A 25,019-nucleotide genomic window follows, 5' to 3' on the forward strand; every position below is an offset into this window, starting at 1 on the left:
TTTTTATAATTTAGAGAGTCAAAACGTGCCTAGTGAGAGAAGTACAAAATAAATCTATTCTCAACCGTATAGGTCAGTTAATCCCAAGTCAATTGACTCAAGAACTCAAAGTGAAGACAATGACTTCCACAGAAACCACCTGTAGTGTAGAAATGCCCTGGTAACGGGCATTCTTCATTACAGAAACCATTCTGCGGTGCAGGCAGGCCCATTGACAGGACTACTGAGCCCTCTCCTTAGCCACAACCAGAGGAACGTCAGCCAGCACCAAATGGCCTCCCTCTGAGGACACATACTTCAGGATTCTGGTTTCCTTTTCTCAGTTGTGAGATGACAGGAAAAATTCCAGTCACCAGTCTTCACGGCTCTAATAAGACAACTAGACCCACGTCCTCAGGATCGAAGCAGCTGCCTTCCGTGCAGACAATACAGGCATTTAAAGTGATCCTTGCTAAGGAGATGATGTGAGAAACTCTCCTTCCTGGTTCCCATAGCTGAAGATCAATCCAGCAGTGGGTGATGGAAGCTAAGAGTCAGGGTGAGGACTAGAGGAATTAGGAGAAGCAGTTAAGAGGCTGCTGCAATAGTTAGAGTAACAGCAAAGTGAACAAGAGACTATGACAGGAGAAATAACTTGGAGGAACGATAGTTGGTGACAAATTGTGATATTGCGGACAAGGAAGAGGAAGGAATCAAAGATGACTCAGGGGTTTCTGGCCTGAATCTCTGGAGGACTGATGTTACAATTAACATAAGGAAGGAAGGCGCTGGCCCTGTGGCCAAGTGGTTAAGTTCATGTGCTCCACTTCAGTGGTCCAGGGTTTTGTTGGTTTGGATCCTGGGTGGGGACATGGCACCGCTCATCAGGACATGCTGAGGCGGCATCCCACATAGCACAGCCAGAAGGACCTACAACTAGAATATACAGCTATGTACTGGGAGGCTCTGGGGAGAAGAAGAAGAAAAAAGAAGATTGGCAATAGATGTTAGCTCAGGTGCCAATCTTTAAAAAAAAAAACACACACATAAGGAAGGAAGATAGAAGAAACAGTTCAAGGAGAAGTTTGACTTGGACATGTTGCATTTGACAGGGCAGCCAGGAAATCACTACAAAGATGAGTCTGGAAAATGGGTGCAAAGTCAGGGTAGATTTGTAGCTTTGTAAGCCATGAAAGTAGATGCAATTTGTATAGAGAAAGTATAGAAGGAGCAGGAAAGGGCTGGAGGTGACACCAAGAAGACTGACTTCACCTGGGAGCTGAGAAGAGAAGATAAGCGGGAAAGGGACCAGAAGGAACAGGGAAAGTGTTGGGGGGAGAAGAACCGTTCAGCTTCAAGGAGGGCAACACCATCCAAATATCAAGGGGACACTGGTCATGGGAGAATATTGAGGTAGATGCTCAATAAATATTTGTTGAAGGAATGAATGAATGGATGGTGCCACATTTTATAGAGACTAATAGGGATTGAGAAGAAAATTATTTTTGGTGATTAGGAAGGAGTTTTTTGGTAACTTTTGAGGAAAATGTTTTCAGCAAAGTGATTGAGGTGGAGGGCAGAGGGTAAGGAGTAGATGATAAAGAAGAGGTGTCCAGTGTGGACCCCTCTTTCAGGATGCTCGTGGGTGAAAAAAAGATATAGATAAGGAAGACACAAGATGGATAAAAGAGTTTTCTTTTTGGTCAAGAGAGCCCTAAATGTGATTGTCAGCAGAAGAGAAGCAGCAATGCAGAAAGGGACCCTCAGAGAGAAGTGATGGACTAAGCCATTCGAGGGGGGAAGAGGGGAGCAGACCGGGCACTGATTGTGTGTCTGTGTGTATCTGTGTGTATCTGTCTGTGTGAGTGTGTGCACAGTCTTCCAGTGGAGATTTGGCCTCTTTTCTGGGGTGGGATATTCCTGGTGGAGAGGATTCTGGCACATTGAAGGAGATAATTTAGATGGCTTTGGTTTTTCAGTGAAGTAGAAGATGGAAGGTCATAGATAAAGGAGGGAGAGGAGAGGAGAGGGAGAGAGAGATTAGGAGAGGAGAAACCTATTTTTCCCAAGTTGTCAACTCTTCACAGTCAAATTCTTGGCTCTCTGTTCTGCAAATAAGTTATGTTTTTGGCCAGGGTGAGAATAACAGGCTTTAGGTGTCTAACAATCCAATGGAAACTGAAGAGCCTGACTGTCTGTTCTGGTAAAAGACAGAGTCGTTCATTCCAGCAGAGCTTGAGCAGCAAGAATAAAGCTGGAAATAGTCTTTAGAACAGATCTTGATCAAGACCGCAAATTTCTGTGCCTTACAACTTCAGCAAGGTGGTTTTAGCTTACGAAAAGTTTCAAGAGCAGCCACTATCGTTTTATTTTAAGGGTATTGTTTCTTAAAATGTGGTTTGTAGGGGCCAGCTCCGTGGCCGAGTGGTTAAGTTCACGCGCTCTGCTGCGGCGGTCCAGGGTTCGGATCCTGGGCGTGGACATGGCACTGCTCGTCAGGCCACGTTAAAGCGGCGTCCCACATCCCACAACTAGAGGGACCTGCAACTAAGATATACAACTATGTACCGGGGGGGGGGGGGGGGGGGGGGGGGTGGGGGGGGCGGTTTGGGAAATAAAAAAAAAAAATGTGGTTCGTAGACCACCTGTATCAGAATCACCCTGGACACATGTTCAAATACAGATTCCTGGGCCCCGCCTCACACACATGGATGCAGATTCTGGCGGCGAGCCCCAGAATACATTTTCACAATCTCTGCCAGGGATTCGGGTGCACTCTATCTTTTGTGGACCACATTCTTACCAAAAAGAGCTTCTCTATAGCCCTACCGCCTTACCAGGATTTCTTACCTAAGAATAACCTTCTCAAGGTTAGTAGATTGGGTTATCTGCAAACTGTTTTCCTAAATAGTTGAGTAATTCGTTGAAGGAGTCATTTAAGGTTGTTTAAATTGCAGTGAAAGACAAATGCAATACTGAAGTTTTGCTGTAACTAATGCTAATGTCTGCATCCTAACAACAAGCCCAGCAGTTTCAGAGACTTGCTAAGACTGTGCCTGCCCCCCTACACAGTAAAACCACATCATCGACGTGAAGGCGCTCGCTTGCCTTCCGGTTTATTGGAGCAGGAGACTCTAATCAATTCAGCCCATGACTAGCAAGTTCTTTAAATAAAGACTCAAAAGGAGGACACAGCCCTGTTTGACAAGATTTAAAACTGGTATTACCGAGCGAAGATTTTTTTTCAAAGGGCAAGGATATGGGGAAACAGGTACTTTCTCACATACCGCTAATGGGACTGTAAATGAGCACGACTTTTCTGCGAAGAAATTTGGCAGTGTGTACTAACAACATGGAAATGTTTATAACAGCGTCAACCAGTAATTCCACTCACAGAAATTCATGTTAAGGAAATGAGCTGAAATAATGGAAGCAAAACAAAATATTATACACAAAGTTAGTCATGAAACCTTCCTTTATAGTAGCAACACATTGGAAACAGCCTGTGTCCAACAGAAAGTTAACTATGGGCTATCTCCATAATGGAATATTATTTAATGTATAAAGGTGATGTCCAATGTTCCACAAGGGGCTCACGCACACACACTATCACATACACATACTAGCAGCACATGGAACAAGCATAAAGTAAGGGTTACTAAGGGAGAACTTACGAGCAAAGAAGCAGTAGAGGGCACGTGACCCCGAACTCATTATCTCACAGACAGGCGGGTGTAGCTGGACATACGGGAGGAAGGGCTCCAGGAGGGCGCTTAGCTGACCCAGCCCTGAGCCCGCTTTTCCATCCTCCAAAAGGAGGACGAGAAAGAACTACCATCTAAGATATAAAAGATTTGTCTCCCCTCAGGCCATGTTTACAAAGAATAAAAACACAAAGCAATGCTCATGATCGGGTAAAGTTAAAAAAACAGGATGCACTTGTAGTTACTAAGTCAATTTTGTTGATCTTTTCAAAGAACCAACTTCTGATTCCATTGATTTTCTCCATTTGTTTTTCTATTCTCCATTTCATTGATCTTTGCTCTAATCTTTATTTTCTGCCTTCCAGTAGCTTTGGGTTTAGTTTGTTTTTCTTTTCCTGGTTCCTTAAGTTGTAAAATTAGCTTTAGTCCTAATATTCTTTATTTCTGTTATCTTCTTTTCTTCCTTTCTTTTTCTCAATTAACTTTGCCAGGAGTTTGTGTATTTTATCTTCTAAGAACCAACTTTTGGTGTTATTGATTCTATTTTCAATTGTTTCTATATCATTAAGTTCTGTTTTTTCCTTAATTGTATCCTTCATTCAGCTTTCTTTTTCTTTGTTCTTTTTGATTTTTCTATTCCACCTTTTCACTGACAGTTTCACTTTTATGCAGAAGATATTCAATTTACAGTGTCTGATCTAAGACCATATCTCCTTTTCCCATGCAACCCTTAAAATCCAAAACTCTAGATCTCAGAAATCTGCAAATCTCGCGAGAGCACTGACATCCTCTTAGTTTTTAACTCCTTCACTCCTGAGTATTTCCCTTTCTTCTGATCTTGGTTCTGCATGCGCAGAATACATTATCTGGCGTTTGCAGGTTTTGTGGTTAAAGGCTTATCTCTTCTGCTGTATTGCTGGAAATGGAGCTGTACTACTTTTATAAACAAACAAACAAAAATCTTTACTTAAAAAAATTGGACTGTGCTATCATAAAACTTTTGCTGCTGATATTGACGTTAACAGAGGTGTGGCAGGCTCTGAAAAGACATTAATTGCCAAGAATCTATAATAAGTTTAGTAAATTTGTTACGTAAACAGCTTCCATCTGGTGACTCAAAGTCAGATGATAGAGCAATGCTCTTATTTATGTTCTTAGAAAAATGAAATAAGGTTAATAATAATTGCATACTGAATGTCTTCCAATCTAAACCTCATCTGGAGAAAGTCAGTTTTGGAACTTTATTGAGGAGAGGGCAGGCAGAGAATTTGGAGTGTTGTAAACAAATCTACTCATAATTCCGAATAAAAGACGTCTCCCTTCAAAGTTGAGTCATTTGGGGTTAAGTAAGGATCCAGAGCTCTCCTAGCACAGCTCTGCAGCTCAGGCCATGCATTGTCCACACCAGCTTAGAAACGTGTCACCTGTAATTAGTTACCATTAATAAAGTACAAAAGCTGGCAAGTGAGTCACTTCTTTTTCAAGTAAATTAGACCTGATTCATAGTCATTCTCACTAACTTAAAAGTCTAAATTGCTTTCTTAAGAAGAGAATGTGGTGAAATTTTAGTTAACCCCAGGAAATACATTCAAATAAATTCTTCTCTAGGAGTTGGTCCCCGTGAATTTCATCCCTCCAACTAGTGGTGAGCACTAAGGTTAAAAAAAAGTTTGAGGACAGCTAGGGAACTAATGAAAACCCAAAAGAGTAAGTTCCTAAAGAAAACCAAAGACTTGGTTTCTTGGTTTGGAACCCTGGAGGACCCTGAAGATAAAGTTCAGGAGCACGGTACACTCTACTGGCCGACGGAGCCTTTGTCTGTAGCTAGTGTGGGTGCAGTCAAATATTTTAAACAAAACAAGTTGGTAGTTAAATATTCTGCCTGGCAAATAAATTGAGGGAAAAAAAAAGGCATGATCAATTAAATGAACATCATGTTATGAAGTAACTAGAATTAGAGTATATGCACTCACTTAGACCTCCACGAGATTGGGACAAATGTTAACAATGAAAAACCAAAGTAGAAACTTAATTTGCATTTTTAAAAGGCCATAATTCAATTGAAAGAGTTAACACTCCCTGCCATCATGGAGTTTACAACAGTCTGTCTCCTCACCATTCTAATCTAACCTTGCCTTCTTCCTCACAAGGAAGGCAACTGTGACTTCTTATATTCCTGAGATTTTTTTTTTTTTAAAGATTTTATTTTTTTCCTTTTTCTCCTCAAAGCCCCCCAGTACATAGTTGTATATTCTTCGTTGTGGGTCCTTCTACTTGTGGCATGTGGGACGCTGCCTCAGCGTGGCTTGACAAGCAGTGCCATGTCCACGTCCAGGATTCGAACCAACGAAACACTGGGATGCCTGCAGCGGAGCCCGAACTTAACCACTCGCCCATGGTTGGCAAAAAAGCTCCTGCCTGAGATTTTTTTTTAACAATTGAAGCAGCCCTCATCAGATGCCTCCCTCTGAGGGCTCCTGCACCCCCACCCTTTATTCTTTATAGTAGAATTTTTTTCTTTAAGCTTCCCTCCAGGCATGTCTAAACTTCTGACCTGGAGCACCTTTTATTGACCAGACCTAACCTCAGGGCTCATTCAGCCCCTGTGCTACTTGGCTACCCAGGGATGGGCACCACATTGTGGGACTGAATATTTTCCCTCTATACAGGTATTATTTATTCTCCCGAGTGATGGAATTTGTCTTCATCTCTTTTGTACCTCTCAGGGCTGTCTTTTTTTTTTTTTTTTTAAGATTTTATTTTTTCCTTTTTCTCCCCAAAGCCCCCCAGTACATAGTTGTATATTCTTCGTTGTGGGTCCTTTTTTAGTTGTAGCATGTGGGACGCTGCCTCAGCGTGGTTTGATGAGCAGTGCCATGTCCGTGCCCAGGATTCGAACCAACGAAACACTGGGCCGCCTGCAGCGGAGCGCACAGACTTAACCACTCGGCCACGGGGCCAGCCCTAGGGCTGTCTTTTTTTTGAGGAAGATTAGCCCTGAGCTAACTGCTGCCAAACCTCTTCTTTTTTTTTTGCTGAGGAAGACTGGCCCTGAGCTAACATCCATGCCCATCTTCCTCTGCTTTATACGTAGGACGCCTACCACAGCATGGCTTTGGCCAGGCGGTGCCATGTCAGCACCTGGGATCCGAACCGGCGAACCCCTGGCCACGGAGAAGCGGAGTGTGCAAACTTAACTGCTGTGCCACCGGGCGCGCCCCAGGGCTGTCTTAAGGGAAGGAGTATTTAGCAACTTTAGCAAGAAAGACTGGCCACTTCAAATCAAATCAAATCTATTAAAATTTCATTCCTTGAAAAAATATTGATGATGCCTTTTCCGTTTGAAAAGGACATTCACATCATAGGATTAAAAAAAATAATTAGTGCATGTTGTTGACAAATTTACTTTTGAGCCCCTGAATGTGTACGTCAGAACCCTGTACCACCAATCGAAGCACTGTCTTCTAAATATTAATGCTCTGAGTGTTTTGAATTTGGTTAATCGTGAAAAATCTCCTTCTTCTGATTAGGTATTTTGAAACTGACTATTGTCACCTTGGAGAAAAGAGCTCTCTTCAAAGAAGGAGCAGTGTCTTAGCCTTGATGTTCACATTATTTAAGAGAACAACATCTCCTGATAAATGGAAAAGAGTTTTCAATAAAGAACCAAATATTGCAAATTTGTTAAAACTGGGTTCGTTGTTGCATCTCAATAATTGTATGTGAAAAAAATTTAGTGCCACATAAGGATTGAGTCAAAAACATGTTAGCTCTGTGGTTTTTTAAGAAACTTTTTTCTTGGAAGCTAAAGATAGGTTATTTTTTGGTAAAAAATCAGCACAAAGTACCTCATAGAAAATATAAAGAACTAACGTAAAATATAAAATGAAATTAGGTTATCACCGATGAACTTCTCCTACTATGCCTGTCTCTTTATCAAAGGATTGAGACTTTTGTTGAGACCGTCTGGAAAAAGGGTCACAGGATGATTATCATACGCTCTCGGCACTTTTTCCTTCCTGGACCTTTTTCTCTGTTAAAAAAAAAGTGAAAAACTCTATTTTACAACTGTGTTGGCCTCAGGAGTAATGCAATCAAGGCTGGATTCATTATTACATGTTCATTACTATTACATGATTTTTTCTTCTGATAGTAAAAGAAATTAACATGAAAATGGTTTTGAAGATCCCAAAAGTAGCTTGGCCTCCAGGTCCTATGGGCTCTGTACCTCACCTATCTGTGGCCCTGATGGCAATTTGTAAGGTGGCTGGTGCCTTGAGAAGCAGCTTGCTGAGGTTTCTAAAAAGGAGCTTATCCGAGCTCAGTATGCCACATGATGTTGAAAAACAAGCAGAATTCACTCTACTCCCAATTAAAAAGAAAAAGTGACAAAGGAAGGGATGGTTCTGGGTTGTAAGTGGAGGGAACTCCCACAAGGAAGGTCTTTGGGGAAAGTGAAATGAATAAAAATAACTATATATGTGAATATACAGAGGATACCCTCCTCCCCCCAAAAAAGAACCCCATGATATCAAGAGAACAAGGAATCACTTGAAACTTGAGCCCTAATAAATTCTTTTCTATTGTTGGGTGCACTCCCAAATGCTTTATACTGAATAAACAAGGTTGTTAAAGACGGTGCAACTTGCTGACATGTACTGTCAACAATACATGTATTTAGGCGCGTTGAGCATTCAAATACACAAGTTCACAACATTTTCCCTCCCCTTGCTCTAGAAAGAAGGTCCTGATAGGCTGGCAATGTTCTTGGGTTTTTCAGATGGAGTAATAGAGAGAAAGGAGGCAGGAAAAGAAGATCACAAAACATCACTAGGGGTGAAAATAGAAAGATTTTTGGAATGGGATTAGGAGATAAATTGAGAAGAAAAACTGATAGAGATATGGACTGGATTAAGGAGAAGAAAGAGAGGCTAAGATAAACAGAGAAGGCTACTCATCCTCTTTGAAGTGCTTGAGAAAAGTGTGTATAGGACATGCAACAATCTGAAATGTTTTGACTGCATGAACTGTGCGTGTATTTTAATTACAACACTGTTCTGAGAGTGAAGCACGTGGAGCAGGGCTTTTGGGCCGGATGTGGGAAGAGTAGGAAGCATACTTGACTGATGTCCAGGACTAACTTTCCAAAATAATTGGTAATGAGGACAAAATCTTAGCACAAAAAAATACATTGCAGTATTATTTATGACTAGATGCCACTTGTGTTGGTGGAAAATTTAGCCATGATTAAGTAAATAAATCCTGAAAGCCAGTCATTCTGAAGCACTGTGTTTCAGTGGTAAATGTGCAAAATACCAGAGGAGTTAACTCTGCACTGTCACAGAGGTAACTGCTGATGTCTCATGAGTCCTTGCATCTAATACTTAAATTGTCAGCACAGGGAAGACAATTCTTGCTACATTCTCCACAAATAGACATGCAATGACCAGTACTGTGTTCAAGGAGAAATCCCCTAAGAGTATCAGACAACACCTTGAAAAACATCAGAAATGATGACAGGATTTTCCTCAACAGGCACCGTAACTTATACTCCAGTCACCACAGCAAGCTCAACGACAACTACACAGAAGACATCTTCCAGAACCTCTCCTCAAGGGACCTCAGGGTCTTCTCCGAACCAACAGACTCAGAGCATGGAGGTCACCACAGAATCTCAAACCAGCGCCATCACAGCAGAGGGCACATCAACTCTCTCTTTGTCCCCAAGCGGACACACTCTCACAGAGGGCGTTTCTCGGGAGACAGCCACCCCTGGGAAGACAAAGACTCCATCACCTTCCACTCTCACGGATGGAAATTCCACACCATCAGAAACTTTGACAGCATCCATCTCAACAAAGCAAACTTCATCTCCTTCCACGGTAAGCAACACACCTCCAATGACATCACAGATGCTCACAACAACAAGTTCTGCAGACACCCCCGCAGGAACCACAGGGGGCCCAACCGTACCTGGAACTGGCAGTTTCACTCCAGGTACCTCTGTAAGCGCAGTGACAACTGGATCAGAAGCACAGTCAGCACTTCTCACTACCAGCACCTTCACTGAGGAAGCATCAGCGGCTTCCCCGAACCACCAGACTCGGAGCGCGCAGACCACAGGAGAATCTCACATCTCCACCACTACAGCAGTGAGCACGTCGACTCCCTCACCCGTTCCAAGCAGACACACTCCTACAGAAGGCCCTTCTCAGGAGACATCCCCTTCCGTGGAACCGAGCACTCCATCCCCTTCCAGCGGCAGCATCACACCTCTGGCAGCATCAGAACTGTCGACAGCGCCAAACTCGACACATGAAACATCATCCCCTTCTGGTGTAAGCAGTGCACCTCCAACGACATCAAAGCTGCTCACATCACCCATTTCAGCAGACACCTCTGTGGGAACCACCGGGGACACACCACTGTCCGGGACTACGCGGTTTACTTCAGACAACACAGCAAGCTCAGTGACAACTGGACCAGAGGCACCATCCACAGCGCCCTCTTCCAGCACCTCCCCTCAGGAAACACCAGTGTCTCCTCAGAATCACCTGACTCAGAGCACGCAGGCCACCAGGGAGTCTCAAACCACCACCATCACAGCAGAGGGCACATCAAGTCTGTCTTCGTCCCCAAACGGACACACTCTCACAGAGGGCGTTTCTCGGGAGACCGCCACCTCTGGGAAGACAAAGACTCCGTCGCCTTCCACTCTCACCGACGGAAATTCCACGCCATCAGAAACTTTGACAGCATCCATCTCAACAAAGCAAACTTCATCTCCTTCCACTGTAAGCAACACACCTCCAATGACACCACAGGTGCTCACGACACCAGGTTTCCCAGGAACCACAGGGGGCCCATCCCTGCCTGGAACTGGCAGTTCCTCTCTAGGCACCACCGCAAGCACAGTGCCAACTGGACCAGAAGCACAGTCAGCACTTCCCACTTCCAGCACCTTCTCTCAGGAAGCCTCAGCGTCTTCTCAGAACCACCAGACTCGGAGCACGCAGACCACAGGAGAATCTCACACCAGCACCATCACAGCAGTGAGCACAGCAACACCCTCATCCTCCCCAAGGGGACACACTCCTACAGAGGGCGTTTCCCGGGGGACATCCACTGCAGGTGAGTCCAACGCCTCATCCCCTTCTAGTGTCAGCCACACACCGCAGGCAACGTCAGGAACATCGACAGACCCTACCTCCACAGACGCCACTTCACAAAACACACAGCACACAACGCTTCCTGTAGCAACAAGTTCTCCACTCATCTCAGCAGCCTCCGCAAAGACCGGAACAGACAGACAGTCCACAGCGCCCTCTTCCAGCACCTCTCCTCGGGGAACCCCAGGGTCTTCTCCGAACCAACAGACTCAGAGCATGGAGGTCACCACAGAATCTCAAACCAGCGCCATCACAGCAGAGGGCACATCAACTCTCTCTTTGTCCCCAAGCGGACACACTCTCACAGAGGGCGTTTCTCGGGAGACAGCCACCCCTGGGAAGACAAAGACTCCATCACCTTCCACTCTCACGGATGGAAATTCCACACCATCAGAAACTTTGACAGCATCCATCTCAACAAAGCAAACTTCATCTCCTTCCACTGTAAGCAACACACCTCCAATGACATCACAGATGCTCACAACAACAAGTTCTGCAGACACCCCCGCAGGAACCACAGGGGGCCCAACCGTACCTGGAACTGGCAGTTTCACTCCAGGTACCTCTGTAAGCGCAGTGACAACTGGATCAGAAGCACAGTCAGCACTTCTCACTACCAGCACCTTCACTGAGGAAGCATCAGCGGCTTCCCCGAACCACCAGACTCGGAGCGCGCAGACCACAGGAGAATCTCACATCTCCACCACTACAGCAGTGAGCACGTCGACTCCCTCACCCGTTCCAAGCAGACACACTCCTACAGAAGGCCCTTCTCAGGAGACATCCCCTTCCGTGGAACCGAGCACTCCATCCCCTTCCAGCGGCAGCATCACACCTCTGGCAGCATCAGAACTGTCGACAGCGCCAAACTCGACACATGAAACATCATCCCCTTCTGGTGTAAGCAGTGCACCTCCAACGACATCAAAGCTGCTCACATCACCCATTTCAGCAGACACCTCTGTGGGAACCACCGGGGACACACCACTGTCCGGGACTACGCGGTTTACTTCAGACAACACAGCAAGCTCAGTGACAACTGGACCAGAGGCACCATCCACAGCGCCCTCTTCCAGCACCTCCCCTCAGGAAACACCAGTGTCTCCTCAGAATCACCTGACTCAGAGCACGCAGGCCACCAGGGAGTCTCAAACCACCACCATCACAGCAGAGGGCACATCAAGTCTGTCTTCGTCCCCAAACGGACACACTCTCACAGAGGGCGTTTCTCGGGAGACCGCCACCTCTGGGAAGACAAAGACTCCGTCGCCTTCCACTCTCACCGACGGAAATTCCACGCCATCAGAAACTTTGACAGCATCCATCTCAACAAAGCAAACTTCATCTCCTTCCACTGTAAGCAACACACCTCCAATGACACCACAGGTGCTCACGACACCAGGTTTCCCAGGAACCACAGGGGGCCCATCCCTGCCTGGAACTGGCAGTTCCTCTCTAGGCACCACCGCAAGCACAGTGCCAACTGGACCAGAAGCACAGTCAGCACTTCCCACTTCCAGCACCTTCTCTCAGGAAGCCTCAGCGTCTTCTCAGAACCACCAGACTCGGAGCACGCAGACCACAGGAGAATCTCACACCAGCACCATCACAGCAGTGAGCACAGCAACACCCTCATCCTCCCCAAGGGGACACACTCCTACAGAGGGCGTTTCCCGGGGGACATCCACTGCAGGTGAGTCCAACGCCTCATCCCCTTCTAGTGTCAGCCACACACCGCAGGCAACGTCAGGAACATCGACAGACCCTACCTCCACAGACGCCACTTCACAAAACACACAGCACACAACGCTTCCTGTAGCAACAAGTTCTCCACTCATCTCAGCAGCCTCCGCAAAGACCGGAACAGACAGACAGTCCACAGCGCCCTCTTCCAGCACCTCTCCTCGGGGAACCCCAGGGTCTTCTCCGAACCAACAGACTCAGAGCATGGAGGTCACCACAGAATCTCAAACCAGCGCCATCACAGCAGAGGGCACATCAACTCTCTCTTTGTCCCCAAGCGGACACACTCTCACAGAGGGCGTTTCTCGGGAGACAGCCACCCCTGGGAAGACAAAGACTCCATCACCTTCCACTCTCACGGATGGAAATTCCACACCATCAGAAACTTTGACAGCATCCATCTCAACAAAGCAAACTTCATCTCCTTCCACTGTAAGCAACACACCTCCAATGACATCACAGATGCTCACAACAACAAGTTCTGCAGACACCCCCGCAGGAACCACAGGGGGCCCAACCGTACCTGGAACTGGCAGTTTCACTCCAGGTACCTCTGTAAGCGCAGTGACAACTGGATCAGAAGCACAGTCAGCACTTCTCACTACCAGCACCTTCACTGAGGAAGCATCAGCGGCTTCCCCGAACCACCAGACTCGGAGCGCGCAGACCACAGGAGAATCTCACATCTCCACCACTACAGCAGTGAGCACGTCGACTCCCTCACCCGTTCCAAGCAGACACACTCCTACAGAAGGCCCTTCTCAGGAGACATCCCCTTCCGTGGAACCGAGCACTCCATCCCCTTCCAGCGGCAGCATCACACCTCTGGCAGCATCAGAACTGTCGACAGCGCCAAACTCGACACATGAAACATCATCCCCTTCTGGTGTAAGCAGTGCACCTCCAACGACATCAAAGCTGCTCACATCACCCATTTCAGCAGACACCTCTGTGGGAACCACCGGGGACACACCACTGTCCGGGACTACGCGGTTTACTTCAGACAACACAGCAAGCTCAGTGACAACTGGACCAGAGGCACCATCCACAGCGCCCTCTTCCAGCACCTCCCCTCAGGAAACACCAGTGTCTCCTCAGAATCACCTGACTCAGAGCACGCAGGCCACCAGGGAGTCTCAAACCACCACCATCACAGCAGAGGGCACATCAAGTCTGTCTTCGTCCCCAAACGGACACACTCTCACAGAGGGCGTTTCTCGGGAGACCGCCACCTCTGGGAAGACAAAGACTCCGTCGCCTTCCACTCTCACCGACGGAAATTCCACGCCATCAGAAACTTTGACAGCATCCATCTCAACAAAGCAAACTTCATCTCCTTCCACTGTAAGCAACACACCTCCAATGACACCACAGGTGCTCACGACACCAGGTTTCCCAGGAACCACAGGGGGCCCATCCCTGCCTGGAACTGGCAGTTCCTCTCTAGGCACCACCGCAAGCACAGTGCCAACTGGACCAGAAGCACAGTCAGCACTTCCCACTTCCAGCACCTTCTCTCAGGAAGCCTCAGCGTCTTCTCAGAACCACCAGACTCGGAGCACGCAGACCACAGGAGAATCTCACACCAGCACCATCACAGCAGTGAGCACAGCAACACCCTCATCCTCCCCAAGGGGACACACTCCTACAGAGGGCGTTTCCCGGGGGACATCCACTGCAGGTGAGTCCAACGCCTCATCCCCTTCTAGTGTCAGCCACACACCGCAGGCAACGTCAGGAACATCGACAGACCCTACCTCCACAGACGCCACTTCACAAAACACACAGCACACAACGCTTCCTGTAGCAACAAGTTCTCCACTCATCTCAGCAGCCTCCGCAAAGACCGGAACAGACAGACAGTCCACAGCGCCCTCTTCCAGCACCTCTCCTCGGGGAACCCCAGGGTCTTCTCCGAACCAACAGACTCAGAGCATGGAGGTCACCACAGAATCTCAAACCAGCGCCATCACAGCAGAGGGCACATCAACTCTCTCTTTGTCCCCAAGCGGACACACTCTCACAGAGGGCGTTTCTCGGGAGACAGCCACCCCTGGGAAGACAAAGACTCCATCACCTTCCACTCTCACGGATGGAAATTCCACACCATCAGAAACTTTGACAGCATCCATCTCAACAAAGCAAACTTCATCTCCTTCCACTGTAAGCAACACACCTCCAATGACATCACAGATGCTCACAACAACAAGTTCTGCAGACACCCCCGCAGGAACCACAGGGGGCCCAACCGTACCTGGAACTGGCAGTTTCACTCCAGGTACCTCTGTAAGCGCAGTGACAACTGGATCAGAAGCACAGTCAGCACTTCTCACTACCAGCACCTTCACTGAGGAAGCATCAGCGGCTTCCCCGAACCACCAGACTCGGAGCGCGCAGACCACAGGAGAATCTCACATCTCCACCACTACAGCAGTGAGCACGTCGACTCCCTCACCCGTTCCAAGCAGACACACTCCTACAGAAGGCCCTTCTCAGGAGACATCCCCTTCCGTGGAACCGAGCACTCCATCCCCTTCCAGCGGCAGCATCACACCTCTGGCAGCATCAGAACTGTCGACAGCGCCAAACTCGACACATGAAACATCATCCCCTTCTGGTGTAAGCAGTGCACCTCCAACGACATCAAAGCTGCTCACATCACCCATTTCAGCAGACACCTCTGTGGGAACCACCGGGGACACACCACTGTCCGGGACTACGCGGTTTACTTCAGACAACACAGCAAGCTCAGTGACAACTGGACCAGAGGCACCATCCACAGCGCCCTCTTCCAGCACCTCCCCTCAGGAAACACCAGTGTCTCCTCAGAATCACCTGACTCAGAGCACGCAGGCCACCAGGGAGTCTCAAACCACCACCATCACAGCAGAGGGCACATCAAGTCTGTCTTCGTCCCCAAACGGACACACTCTCACAGAGGGCGTTTCTCGGGAGACCGCCACCTCTGGGAAGACAAAGACTCCGTCGCCTTCCACTCTCACCGACGGAAATTCCACGCCATCAGAAACTTTGACAGCATCCATCTCAACAAAGCAAACTTCATCTCCTTCCACTGTAAGCAACACACCTCCAATGACACCACAGGTGCTCACGACACCAGGTTTCCCAGGAACCACAGGGGGCCCATCCCTGCCTGGAACTGGCAGTTCCTCTCTAGGCACCACCGCAAGCACAGTGCCAACTGGACCAGAAGCACAGTCAGCACTTCCCACTTCCAGCACCTTCTCTCAGGAAGCCTCAGCGTCTTCTCAGAACCACCAGACTCGGAGCACGCAGACCACAGGAGAATCTCACACCAGCACCATCACAGCAGTGAGCACAGCAACACCCTCATCCTCCCCAAGGGGACACACTCCTACAGAGGGCGTTTCCCGGGGGACATCCACTGCAGGTGAGTCCAACGCCTCATCCCCTTCTAGTGTCAGCCACACACCGCAGGCAACGTCAGGAACATCGACAGACCCTACCTCCACAGACGCCACTTCACAAAACACACAGCACACAACGCTTCCTGTAGCAACAAGTTCTCCACTCATCTCAGCAGCCTCCGCAAAGACCGGAACAGACAGACAGTCCACAGCGCCCTCTTCCAGCACCTCTCCTCGGGGAACCCCAGGGTCTTCTCCGAACCAACAGACTCAGAGCATGGAGGTCACCACAGAATCTCAAACCAGCGCCATCACAGCAGAGGGCACATCAACTCTCTCTTTGTCCCCAAGCGGACACACTCTCACAGAGGGCGTTTCTCGGGAGACAGCCACCCCTGGGAAGACAAAGACTCCATCACCTTCCACTCTCACGGATGGAAATTCCACACCATCAGAAACTTTGACAGCATCCATCTCAACAAAGCAAACTTCATCTCCTTCCACTGTAAGCAACACACCTCCAATGACATCACAGATGCTCACAACAACAAGTTCTGCAGACACCCCCGCAGGAACCACAGGGGGCCCAACCGTACCTGGAACTGGCAGTTTCACTCCAGGTACCTCTGTAAGCGCAGTGACAACTGGATCAGAAGCACAGTCAGCACTTCTCACTACCAGCACCTTCACTGAGGAAGCATCAGCGGCTTCCCCGAACCACCAGACTCGGAGCGCGCAGACCACAGGAGAATCTCACATCTCCACCACTACAGCAGTGAGCACGTCGACTCCCTCACCCGTTCCAAGCAGACACACTCCTACAGAAGGCCCTTCTCAGGAGACATCCCCTTCCGTGGAACCGAGCACTCCATCCCCTTCCAGCGGCAGCATCACACCTCTGGCAGCATCAGAACTGTCGACAGCGCCAAACTCGACACATGAAACATCATCCCCTTCTGGTGTAAGCAGTGCACCTCCAACGACATCAAAGCTGCTCACATCACCCATTTCAGCAGACACCTCTGTGGGAACCACCGGGGACACACCACTGTCCGGGACTACGCGGTTTACTTCAGACAACACAGCAAGCTCAGTGACAACTGGACCAGAGGCACCATCCACAGCGCCCTCTTCCAGCACCTCCCCTCAGGAAACACCAGTGTCTCCTCAGAATCACCTGACTCAGAGCACGCAGGCCACCAGGGAGTCTCAAACCACCACCATCACAGCAGAGGGCACATCAAGTCTGTCTTCGTCCCCAAACGGACACACTCTCACAGAGGGCGTTTCTCGGGAGACCGCCACCTCTGGGAAGACAAAGACTCCGTCGCCTTCCACTCTCACCGACGGAAATTCCACGCCATCAGAAACTTTGACAGCATCCATCTCAACAAAGCAAACTTCATCTCCTTCCACTGTAAGCAACACACCTCCAATGACACCACAGGTGCTCACGACACCAGGTTTCCCAGGAACCACAGGGGGCCCATCCCTGCCTGGAACTGGCAGTTCCTCTCTAGGCACCACCGCAAGCACAGTGCCAACTGGACCAGAAGCACAGTCAGCACTTCCCACTTCCAGCACCTTCTCTCAGGAAGCCTCAGCGTCTTCTCAGAACCACCAGACTCGGAGCACGCAGACCACAGGAGAATCTCACACCAGCACCATCACAGCAGTGAGCACAGCAACACCCTCATCCTCCCCAAGGGGACACACTCCTACAGAGGGCGTTTCCCGGGGGACATCCACTGCAGGTGAGTCCAACGCCTCATCCCCTTCTAGTGTCAGCCACACACCGCAGGCAACGTCAGGAACATCGACAGACCCTACCTCCACAGACGCCACTTCACAAAACACACAGCACACAACGCTTCCTGTAGCAACAAGTTCTCCACTCATCTCAGCAGCCTCCGCAAAGACCGGAACAGACAGACAGTCCACAGCGCCCTCTTCCAGCACCTCTCCTCGGGGAACCCCAGGGTCTTCTCCGAACCAACAGACTCAGAGCATGGAGGTCACCACAGAATCTCAAACCAGCGCCATCACAGCAGAGGGCACATCAACTCTCTCTTTGTCCCCAAGCGGACACACTCTCACAGAGGGCGTTTCTCGGGAGACAGCCACCCCTGGGAAGACAAAGACTCCATCACCTTCCACTCTCACGGATGGAAATTCCACACCATCAGAAACTTTGACAGCATCCATCTCAACAAAGCAAACTTCATCTCCTTCCACTGTAAGCAACACACCTCCAATGACATCACAGATGCTCACAACAACAAGTTCTGCAGACACCCCCGCAGGAACCACAGGGGGCCCAACCGTACCTGGAACTGGCAGTTTCACTCCAGGTACCTCTGTAAGCGCAGTGACAACTGGATCAGAAGCACAGTCAGCACTTCTCACTACCAGCACCTTCACTGAGGAAGCATCAGCGGCTTCCCCGAACCACCAGACTCGGAGCGCGCAGACCACAGGAGAATCTCACATCTCCACCACTACAGCAGTGAGCACGTCGACTCCCTCACCCGTTCCAAGCAGACACACTCCTACAGAAGGCCCTTCTCAGGAGACATCCCCTTCCGTGGAACCGAGCACTCCATCCCCTTCCAGCGGCAGCATCACACCTCTGGCAGCATCAGAACTGTCGACAGCGCCAAACTCGACACATGAAACATCATCCCCTTCTGGTGTAAGCAGTGCACCTCCAACGACATCAAAGCTGCTCACATCACCCATTTCAGCAGACACCTCTGTGGGAACCACCGGGGACACACCACTGTCCGGGACTACGCGGTTTACTTCAGACAACACAGCAAGCTCAGTGACAACTGGACCAGAGGCACCATCCACAGCGCCCTCTTCCAGCACCTCCCCTCAGGAAACACCAGTGTCTCCTCAGAATCACCTGACTCAGAGCACGCAGGCCACCAGGGAGTCTCAAACCACCACCATCACAGCAGAGGGCACATCAAGTCTGTCTTCGTCCCCAAACGGACACACTCTCACAGAGGGCGTTTCTCGGGAGACCGCCACCTCTGGGAAGACAAAGACTCCGTCGCCTTCCACTCTCACCGACGGAAATTCCACGCCATCAGAAACTTTGACAGCATCCATCTCAACAAAGCAAACTTCATCTCCTTCCACTGTAAGCAACACACCTCCAATGACACCACAGGTGCTCACGACACCAGGTTTCCCAGGAACCACAGGGGGCCCATCCCTGCCTGGAACTGGCAGTTCCTCTCTAGGCACCACCGCAAGCACAGTGCCAACTGGACCAGAAGCACAGTCAGCACTTCCCACTTCCAGCACCTTCTCTCAGGAAGCCTCAGCGTCTTCTCAGAACCACCAGACTCGGAGCACGCAGACCACAGGAGAATCTCACACCAGCACCATCACAGCAGTGAGCACAGCAACACCCTCATCCTCCCCAAGGGGACACACTCCTACAGAGGGCGTTTCCCGGGGGACATCCACTGCAGGTGAGTCCAACGCCTCATCCCCTTCTAGTGTCAGCCACACACCGCAGGCAACGTCAGGAACATCGACAGACCCTACCTCCACAGACGCCACTTCACAAAACACACAGCACACAACGCTTCCTGTAGCAACAAGTTCTCCACTCATCTCAGCAGCCTCCGCAAAGACCGGAACAGACAGACAGTCCACAGCGCCCTCTTCCAGCACCTCTCCTCGGGGAACCCCAGGGTCTTCTCCGAACCAACAGACTCAGAGCATGGAGGTCACCACAGAATCTCAAACCAGCGCCATCACAGCAGAGGGCACATCAACTCTCTCTTTGTCCCCAAGCGGACACACTCTCACAGAGGGCGTTTCTCGGGAGACAGCCACCCCTGGGAAGACAAAGACTCCATCACCTTCCACTCTCACGGATGGAAATTCCACACCATCAGAAACTTTGACAGCATCCATCTCAACAAAGCAAACTTCATCTCCTTCCACTGTAAGCAACACACCTCCAATGACATCACAGATGCTCACAACAACAAGTTCTGCAGACACCCCCGCAGGAACCACAGGGGGCCCAACCGTACCTGGAACTGGCAGTTTCACTCCAGGTACCTCTGTAAGCGCAGTGACAACTGGATCAGAAGCACAGTCAGCACTTCTCACTACCAGCACCTTCACTGAGGAAGCATCAGCGGCTTCCCCGAACCACCAGACTCGGAGCGCGCAGACCACAGGAGAATCTCACATCTCCACCACTACAGCAGTGAGCACGTCGACTCCCTCACCCGTTCCAAGCAGACACACTCCTACAGAAGGCCCTTCTCAGGAGACATCCCCTTCCGTGGAACCGAGCACTCCATCCCCTTCCAGCGGCAGCATCACACCTCTGGCAGCATCAGAACTGTCGACAGCGCCAAACTCGACACATGAAACATCATCCCCTTCTGGTGTAAGCAGTGCACCTCCAACGACATCAAAGCTGCTCACATCACCCATTTCAGCAGACACCTCTGTGGGAACCACCGGGGACACACCACTGTCCGGGACTACGCGGTTTACTTCAGACAACACAGCAAGCTCAGTGACAACTGGACCAGAGGCACCATCCACAGCGCCCTCTTCCAGCACCTCCCCTCAGGAAACACCAGTGTCTCCTCAGAATCACCTGACTCAGAGCACGCAGGCCACCAGGGAGTCTCAAACCACCACCATCACAGCAGAGGGCACATCAAGTCTGTCTTCGTCCCCAAACGGACACACTCTCACAGAGGGCGTTTCTCGGGAGACCGCCACCTCTGGGAAGACAAAGACTCCGTCGCCTTCCACTCTCACCGACGGAAATTCCACGCCATCAGAAACTTTGACAGCATCCATCTCAACAAAGCAAACTTCATCTCCTTCCACTGTAAGCAACACACCTCCAATGACACCACAGGTGCTCACGACACCAGGTTTCCCAGGAACCACAGGGGGCCCATCCCTGCCTGGAACTGGCAGTTCCTCTCTAGGCACCACCGCAAGCACAGTGCCAACTGGACCAGAAGCACAGTCAGCACTTCCCACTTCCAGCACCTTCTCTCAGGAAGCCTAGACGTCTTCTCAGAACCACCAGACTCGGAGCACGCAGACCACAGGAGAATCTCACACCAGCACCATCACAGCAGTGAGCACAGCAACACCCTCATCCTCCCCAAGGGGACACACTCCTACAGAGGGCGTTTCCCGGGGGACATCCACTGCAGGTGAGTCCAACGCCTCATCCCCTTCTAGTGTCAGCCACACACCGCAGGCAACGTCAGGAACATCGACAGACCCTACCTCCACAGACGCCACTTCACAAAACACACAGCACACAACGCTTCCTGTAGCAACAAGTTCTCCACTCATCTCAGCAGCCTCCGCAAAGACCGGAACAGACAGACAGTCCACAGCGCCCTCTTCCCCAGCACCTCTCCTCGGGGAACCCCAGGGTCTTCTCCGAACCAACAAGACTCAGAGCCCACAGACCACAGGAGAATCTCACACCTCCACCATCGCAGCAGTGAGCACGTCGACTCCCTCACCCTCTCCAAGCAGACACAGTCCTACAGAAGGCCCTTCTCAGGAGACGTCCCCTTCCGGGGAAACAAGCACTCCATTCCCTTCCAGTGGCGGCAGCACACCTCTGGCCACATCAGAACTGTCTACAGTACCAACCTCGACAGATGAAACATCATCCCCTTCTGGTGTAAGCAATGCATCTCCAATGACATCAAAGTTGCTCACACCACCCATTTCAGCAGACACCTCTGTGGGAACCACCGGGGACACACCACTGTCCGGGACTACGAGGTTTACTTCATACAACATAGCAAGCTCAGTGACAACTGGACCTAGAGGAATCATCCACAGCACCCTCTTCCAGCACCTCCCCTCAGGAAACACCAACCTCTTACCAGAGTCACCTGACTCAGATCATGCAGGCCACCACAGGATCTCGAACCCGCACCAGCACTGTAGGCAGCAGATCAACTCCCTCATCCTGTCCAAGCAAAGACAGTGCTACAGAGAATGATTCTCAAGAGACATCCAACTCTGGAGAAGCCAATACTCCATCCCCTTCTTGTGTCAGCCACACAATTGCCACACCGTCAGAAATTTTGTTGAAACCAACCACAACAGAGGAAACTTTACCCTCTTCTGGAGTAAGTACCGCACCGCCGATGACATCAATGGTTCTCACAACTCCCATTTCAGCAGACAACCCCGTAGGAACCACAAAAGCTCCACCAGTAACTGTAACTAGAAGTTTTTCTCCGGGCACAGAGTCAAAGACAGCCAGTCTAGAGGCACAATCAACACTATCCTATTCTAGCACCTTGACTCAGAAAACATCAGCGTCTTCTCAGAAACACCAGACTCAGAGCATGCAGACCACCACAGAATCTGAAACCAGCACCATCACAGAAGTGAGCACATCAACTGCCTCATCTTCCCCAAGCAGACACACTCCAACAGAGGGCGATTCTGTGGAGACATCCCCTGTCTTTGAAACTTCATCCACTCGCAGTATCAACATTATATCTCTCACAACATCAGAATTGTTGACCGAACCAACCTCCACAGAGAAAGCTTCATCCCCTTCTAGTGTAAGCAAATCACCTCCCGTGACATCAAGGGCACTCACAACACCCATTTCAGGTGACACCACTGTAGGAACCACAAGGGACATACAACTAACTGCAACTCGAGGTTTCACTCCAGGCACCGCCACTGACTCAAGGACAACTGGACTAGAGTCACAATCAACAGTAACCTCTTCCAGCACCTTTACTCAGGAAACATCAGCATCTGCTCAGAAACACCAGACTCAGAGCATACAGACCACCAGAGAATCAGAATCCAGCAGAATCACACTAGCAACCATATCAACTCTTTCAACCTCGCCAAGTGGATTTACTCCCTCAGGGAGAATTTCTCAGGAGACATCCCCTTCCAGTGTCAGCCACACACCTCTGACAACATCCCAAATGTTGACCTCAGCAACCTCAGCAGACACCACTCTAGGAAGCATAGGGGAGCCATCACTGTCTGTAACTGGAAGTTTTTCTCCATTCACTTCTAAATTTTCTACAACATTAGGATCAGAAATACAGTCAGCACCACTCTCTACCAGTTCTTCAATTCCAAAAACATCTACAGTTTTCCACACCTACCAGAGTGAAGGCACAGAGACCCTGGAATGGCCTCATGCCAGTAGCTCAATCTCTACAGATGTTTCTTATCAGACAATCACTCCAGGTAAAGCAGCAACATTTGCTTCTTTGTCCTCTAGTGATAGCCACACAACTCGGTCACAAAAAAGACCATCATCAGCACCAACCATAGATACCAGTGTGCTGGTCACAGAAAGCACATCTACTTCTGCAGCTAGTACTATTTCTTGGGTTACCTCTAAGGTCTCAACAACAGGTAAAGAGGGAGAGCCATCCACACACCCCTATCAGAGCACATCTCCTCAGGAAACAACAGTGGTTGTTTCCCATACTCAGTGGACACAAGACACAGGGACCACTGGTGAAACTCATGTCAGTACCACAAGCTCCAATGTGACCCAAACCATCAATACAGTCACATCCGCATCTCCTTCATCCATGCTAAGCGGACACACTTCTCAACTAACCATAACAGCAAGCCCAACAAGGCGGTCAACACCACTCTCTATTAGCACCTCTCCTCGAGAATCTTCAGCTGTTTCCCAGATAGATCACACCCAAGGCAGGCAGACCACACAAGAAGCCCAAACCATGAGTTTAGTCTCCTCCATCACTGACATCATCAAGACAACAACATCTGCAACTTCTTCATTCAAACCAAGTGGACACTCGCCCTCAGAAAGTATTCCTCAGGATACATCCACCACAGGTGAAGTGACAGTCTTCACCCAGGCGCCCTCCAGGGACAGCAGCACAACTCAGGCCACTACCACTACCACAGAACTGTGGACAGTGCCATCCAGACCCGACACCACCCTGGAAACCTCAGGAGGTACATCATTTTCCATAACAAGTGTCATTCCTCAGGCCACCTCTGTAGTCTCAACATCAAGAGGTCCCAGAGGACAATCAATATCCCCTGCTACCAGCTCTTCACCTGACACCACATCAGCCATTTTCCAAACCCACCAGACTCAAGCCACAGCAACCACCGGAGAATCACACACTATCACACCAGCCTCCTTGGTGATGGACACCACCTTGGTAGCAGATACCACCTTGGTGGGCACGGCTATAGCTTCTTCCACAGCAAATAGCCAAACCACTCCAGAAAGTGCTTCACCAGAAATGTCCACCTCCGATAAGATCAAGAGTTTCTCACCAACTCCCTCCAGGGAAAGCCAAACGACTCAGTCAACAATAGAATTGTTTTCGATTTCAACCAGTCATGACACTACTCTAAGAACCATGGGAATGGTGTCTGCTATAACCCCCAGCATCACCACTTCAATCATCATCTCTGAGGTCCCAACAACAGGGAGACCAACAGGACAGTCAACTCCAACTTCTCCCAGCACCTCTCCTCAGGAAACGTCAGTCATTTCCCAGATGGCTCAGACTCAAAATACAAGAACCCCCAGAGGATCTGGTTCAGTCTCCCCCGTGACTGACACCTTCTCAGCAGTCACATCTCTACCTCTTTCATCCACACCAAATGTGCACACATCTCCACAAACCATGGCCCACACTCTGTCTCCTTCAGACACCAGCACAACATTTATCTCAAACCCAGTCAGTGACAGTCACAGGACCCAAACAGCAATGCCAATCTTGTCATCGGGGACAACTAAAGGGCCAAGTACAGTCAGTTCTACCACCCTAAGTGATGTAGCCTCTCATTCTCCTTCCACCATTTTGTCCACAAGTGGAGGAGTCCTGACAACAACCTCAAGCTCAGTCATCCACGAAAATATAACTGCAGCGGTCACTCCCCCTGTAGGTTTTGAAAGTGACTCATTGACAAACACCACGCAAGTCCCAAATTCCTCAGCGGGCAAGTTAGGCACACCCACCCCTGAGCATCCT

At 49.6% G+C, this 25,019-nt stretch overlaps 2 protein-coding genes across 4 annotated transcripts in view; both read left to right on the forward strand.

Annotated features, from left to right (window-relative positions):
• The window catches only part of LOC139077123 (serine-rich adhesin for platelets-like), a 29,096-nt gene extending 7,921 nt beyond the window's left edge, over positions 1 to 21,175 (forward strand). Inside the window, exon 2 of the mRNA XM_070583536.1 lies at positions 9,219 to 21,175. Coding sequence (XP_070439637.1) covers positions 9,219 to 21,049 — 11,831 coding nt within the window. The 3' untranslated portion in view covers positions 21,050 to 21,175. The remainder of the gene's footprint in view (positions 1 to 9,218) is intronic.
• An 839-nt stretch (positions 21,176 to 22,014) lies between these two features.
• Positions 22,015 to 25,019, forward strand: part of LOC103540411 (mucin-4) — a 28,829-nt gene continuing 25,824 nt past the window's right edge. Inside the window, exon 1 of one of the 3 annotated variants that reach the window (XM_070583537.1) lies at positions 22,015 to 23,985. In XM_070583537.1, coding sequence (XP_070439638.1) covers positions 22,161 to 23,985 — 1,825 coding nt within the window. In that variant the 5' untranslated portion in view covers positions 22,015 to 22,160. Of the gene's footprint in view, positions 24,736 to 25,019 lie in introns of all 3 variants that reach the window. The other 2 variants (XM_070583540.1, XM_070583538.1) reach the window with 2 other exon arrangements.

Source organism: Equus przewalskii, chromosome 18, assembly GCF_037783145.1.
Source record: "Equus przewalskii isolate Varuska chromosome 18, EquPr2, whole genome shotgun sequence".
In the NCBI taxonomy this organism is placed as follows: Eukaryota; Metazoa; Chordata; class Mammalia; order Perissodactyla; family Equidae; genus Equus; species Equus przewalskii.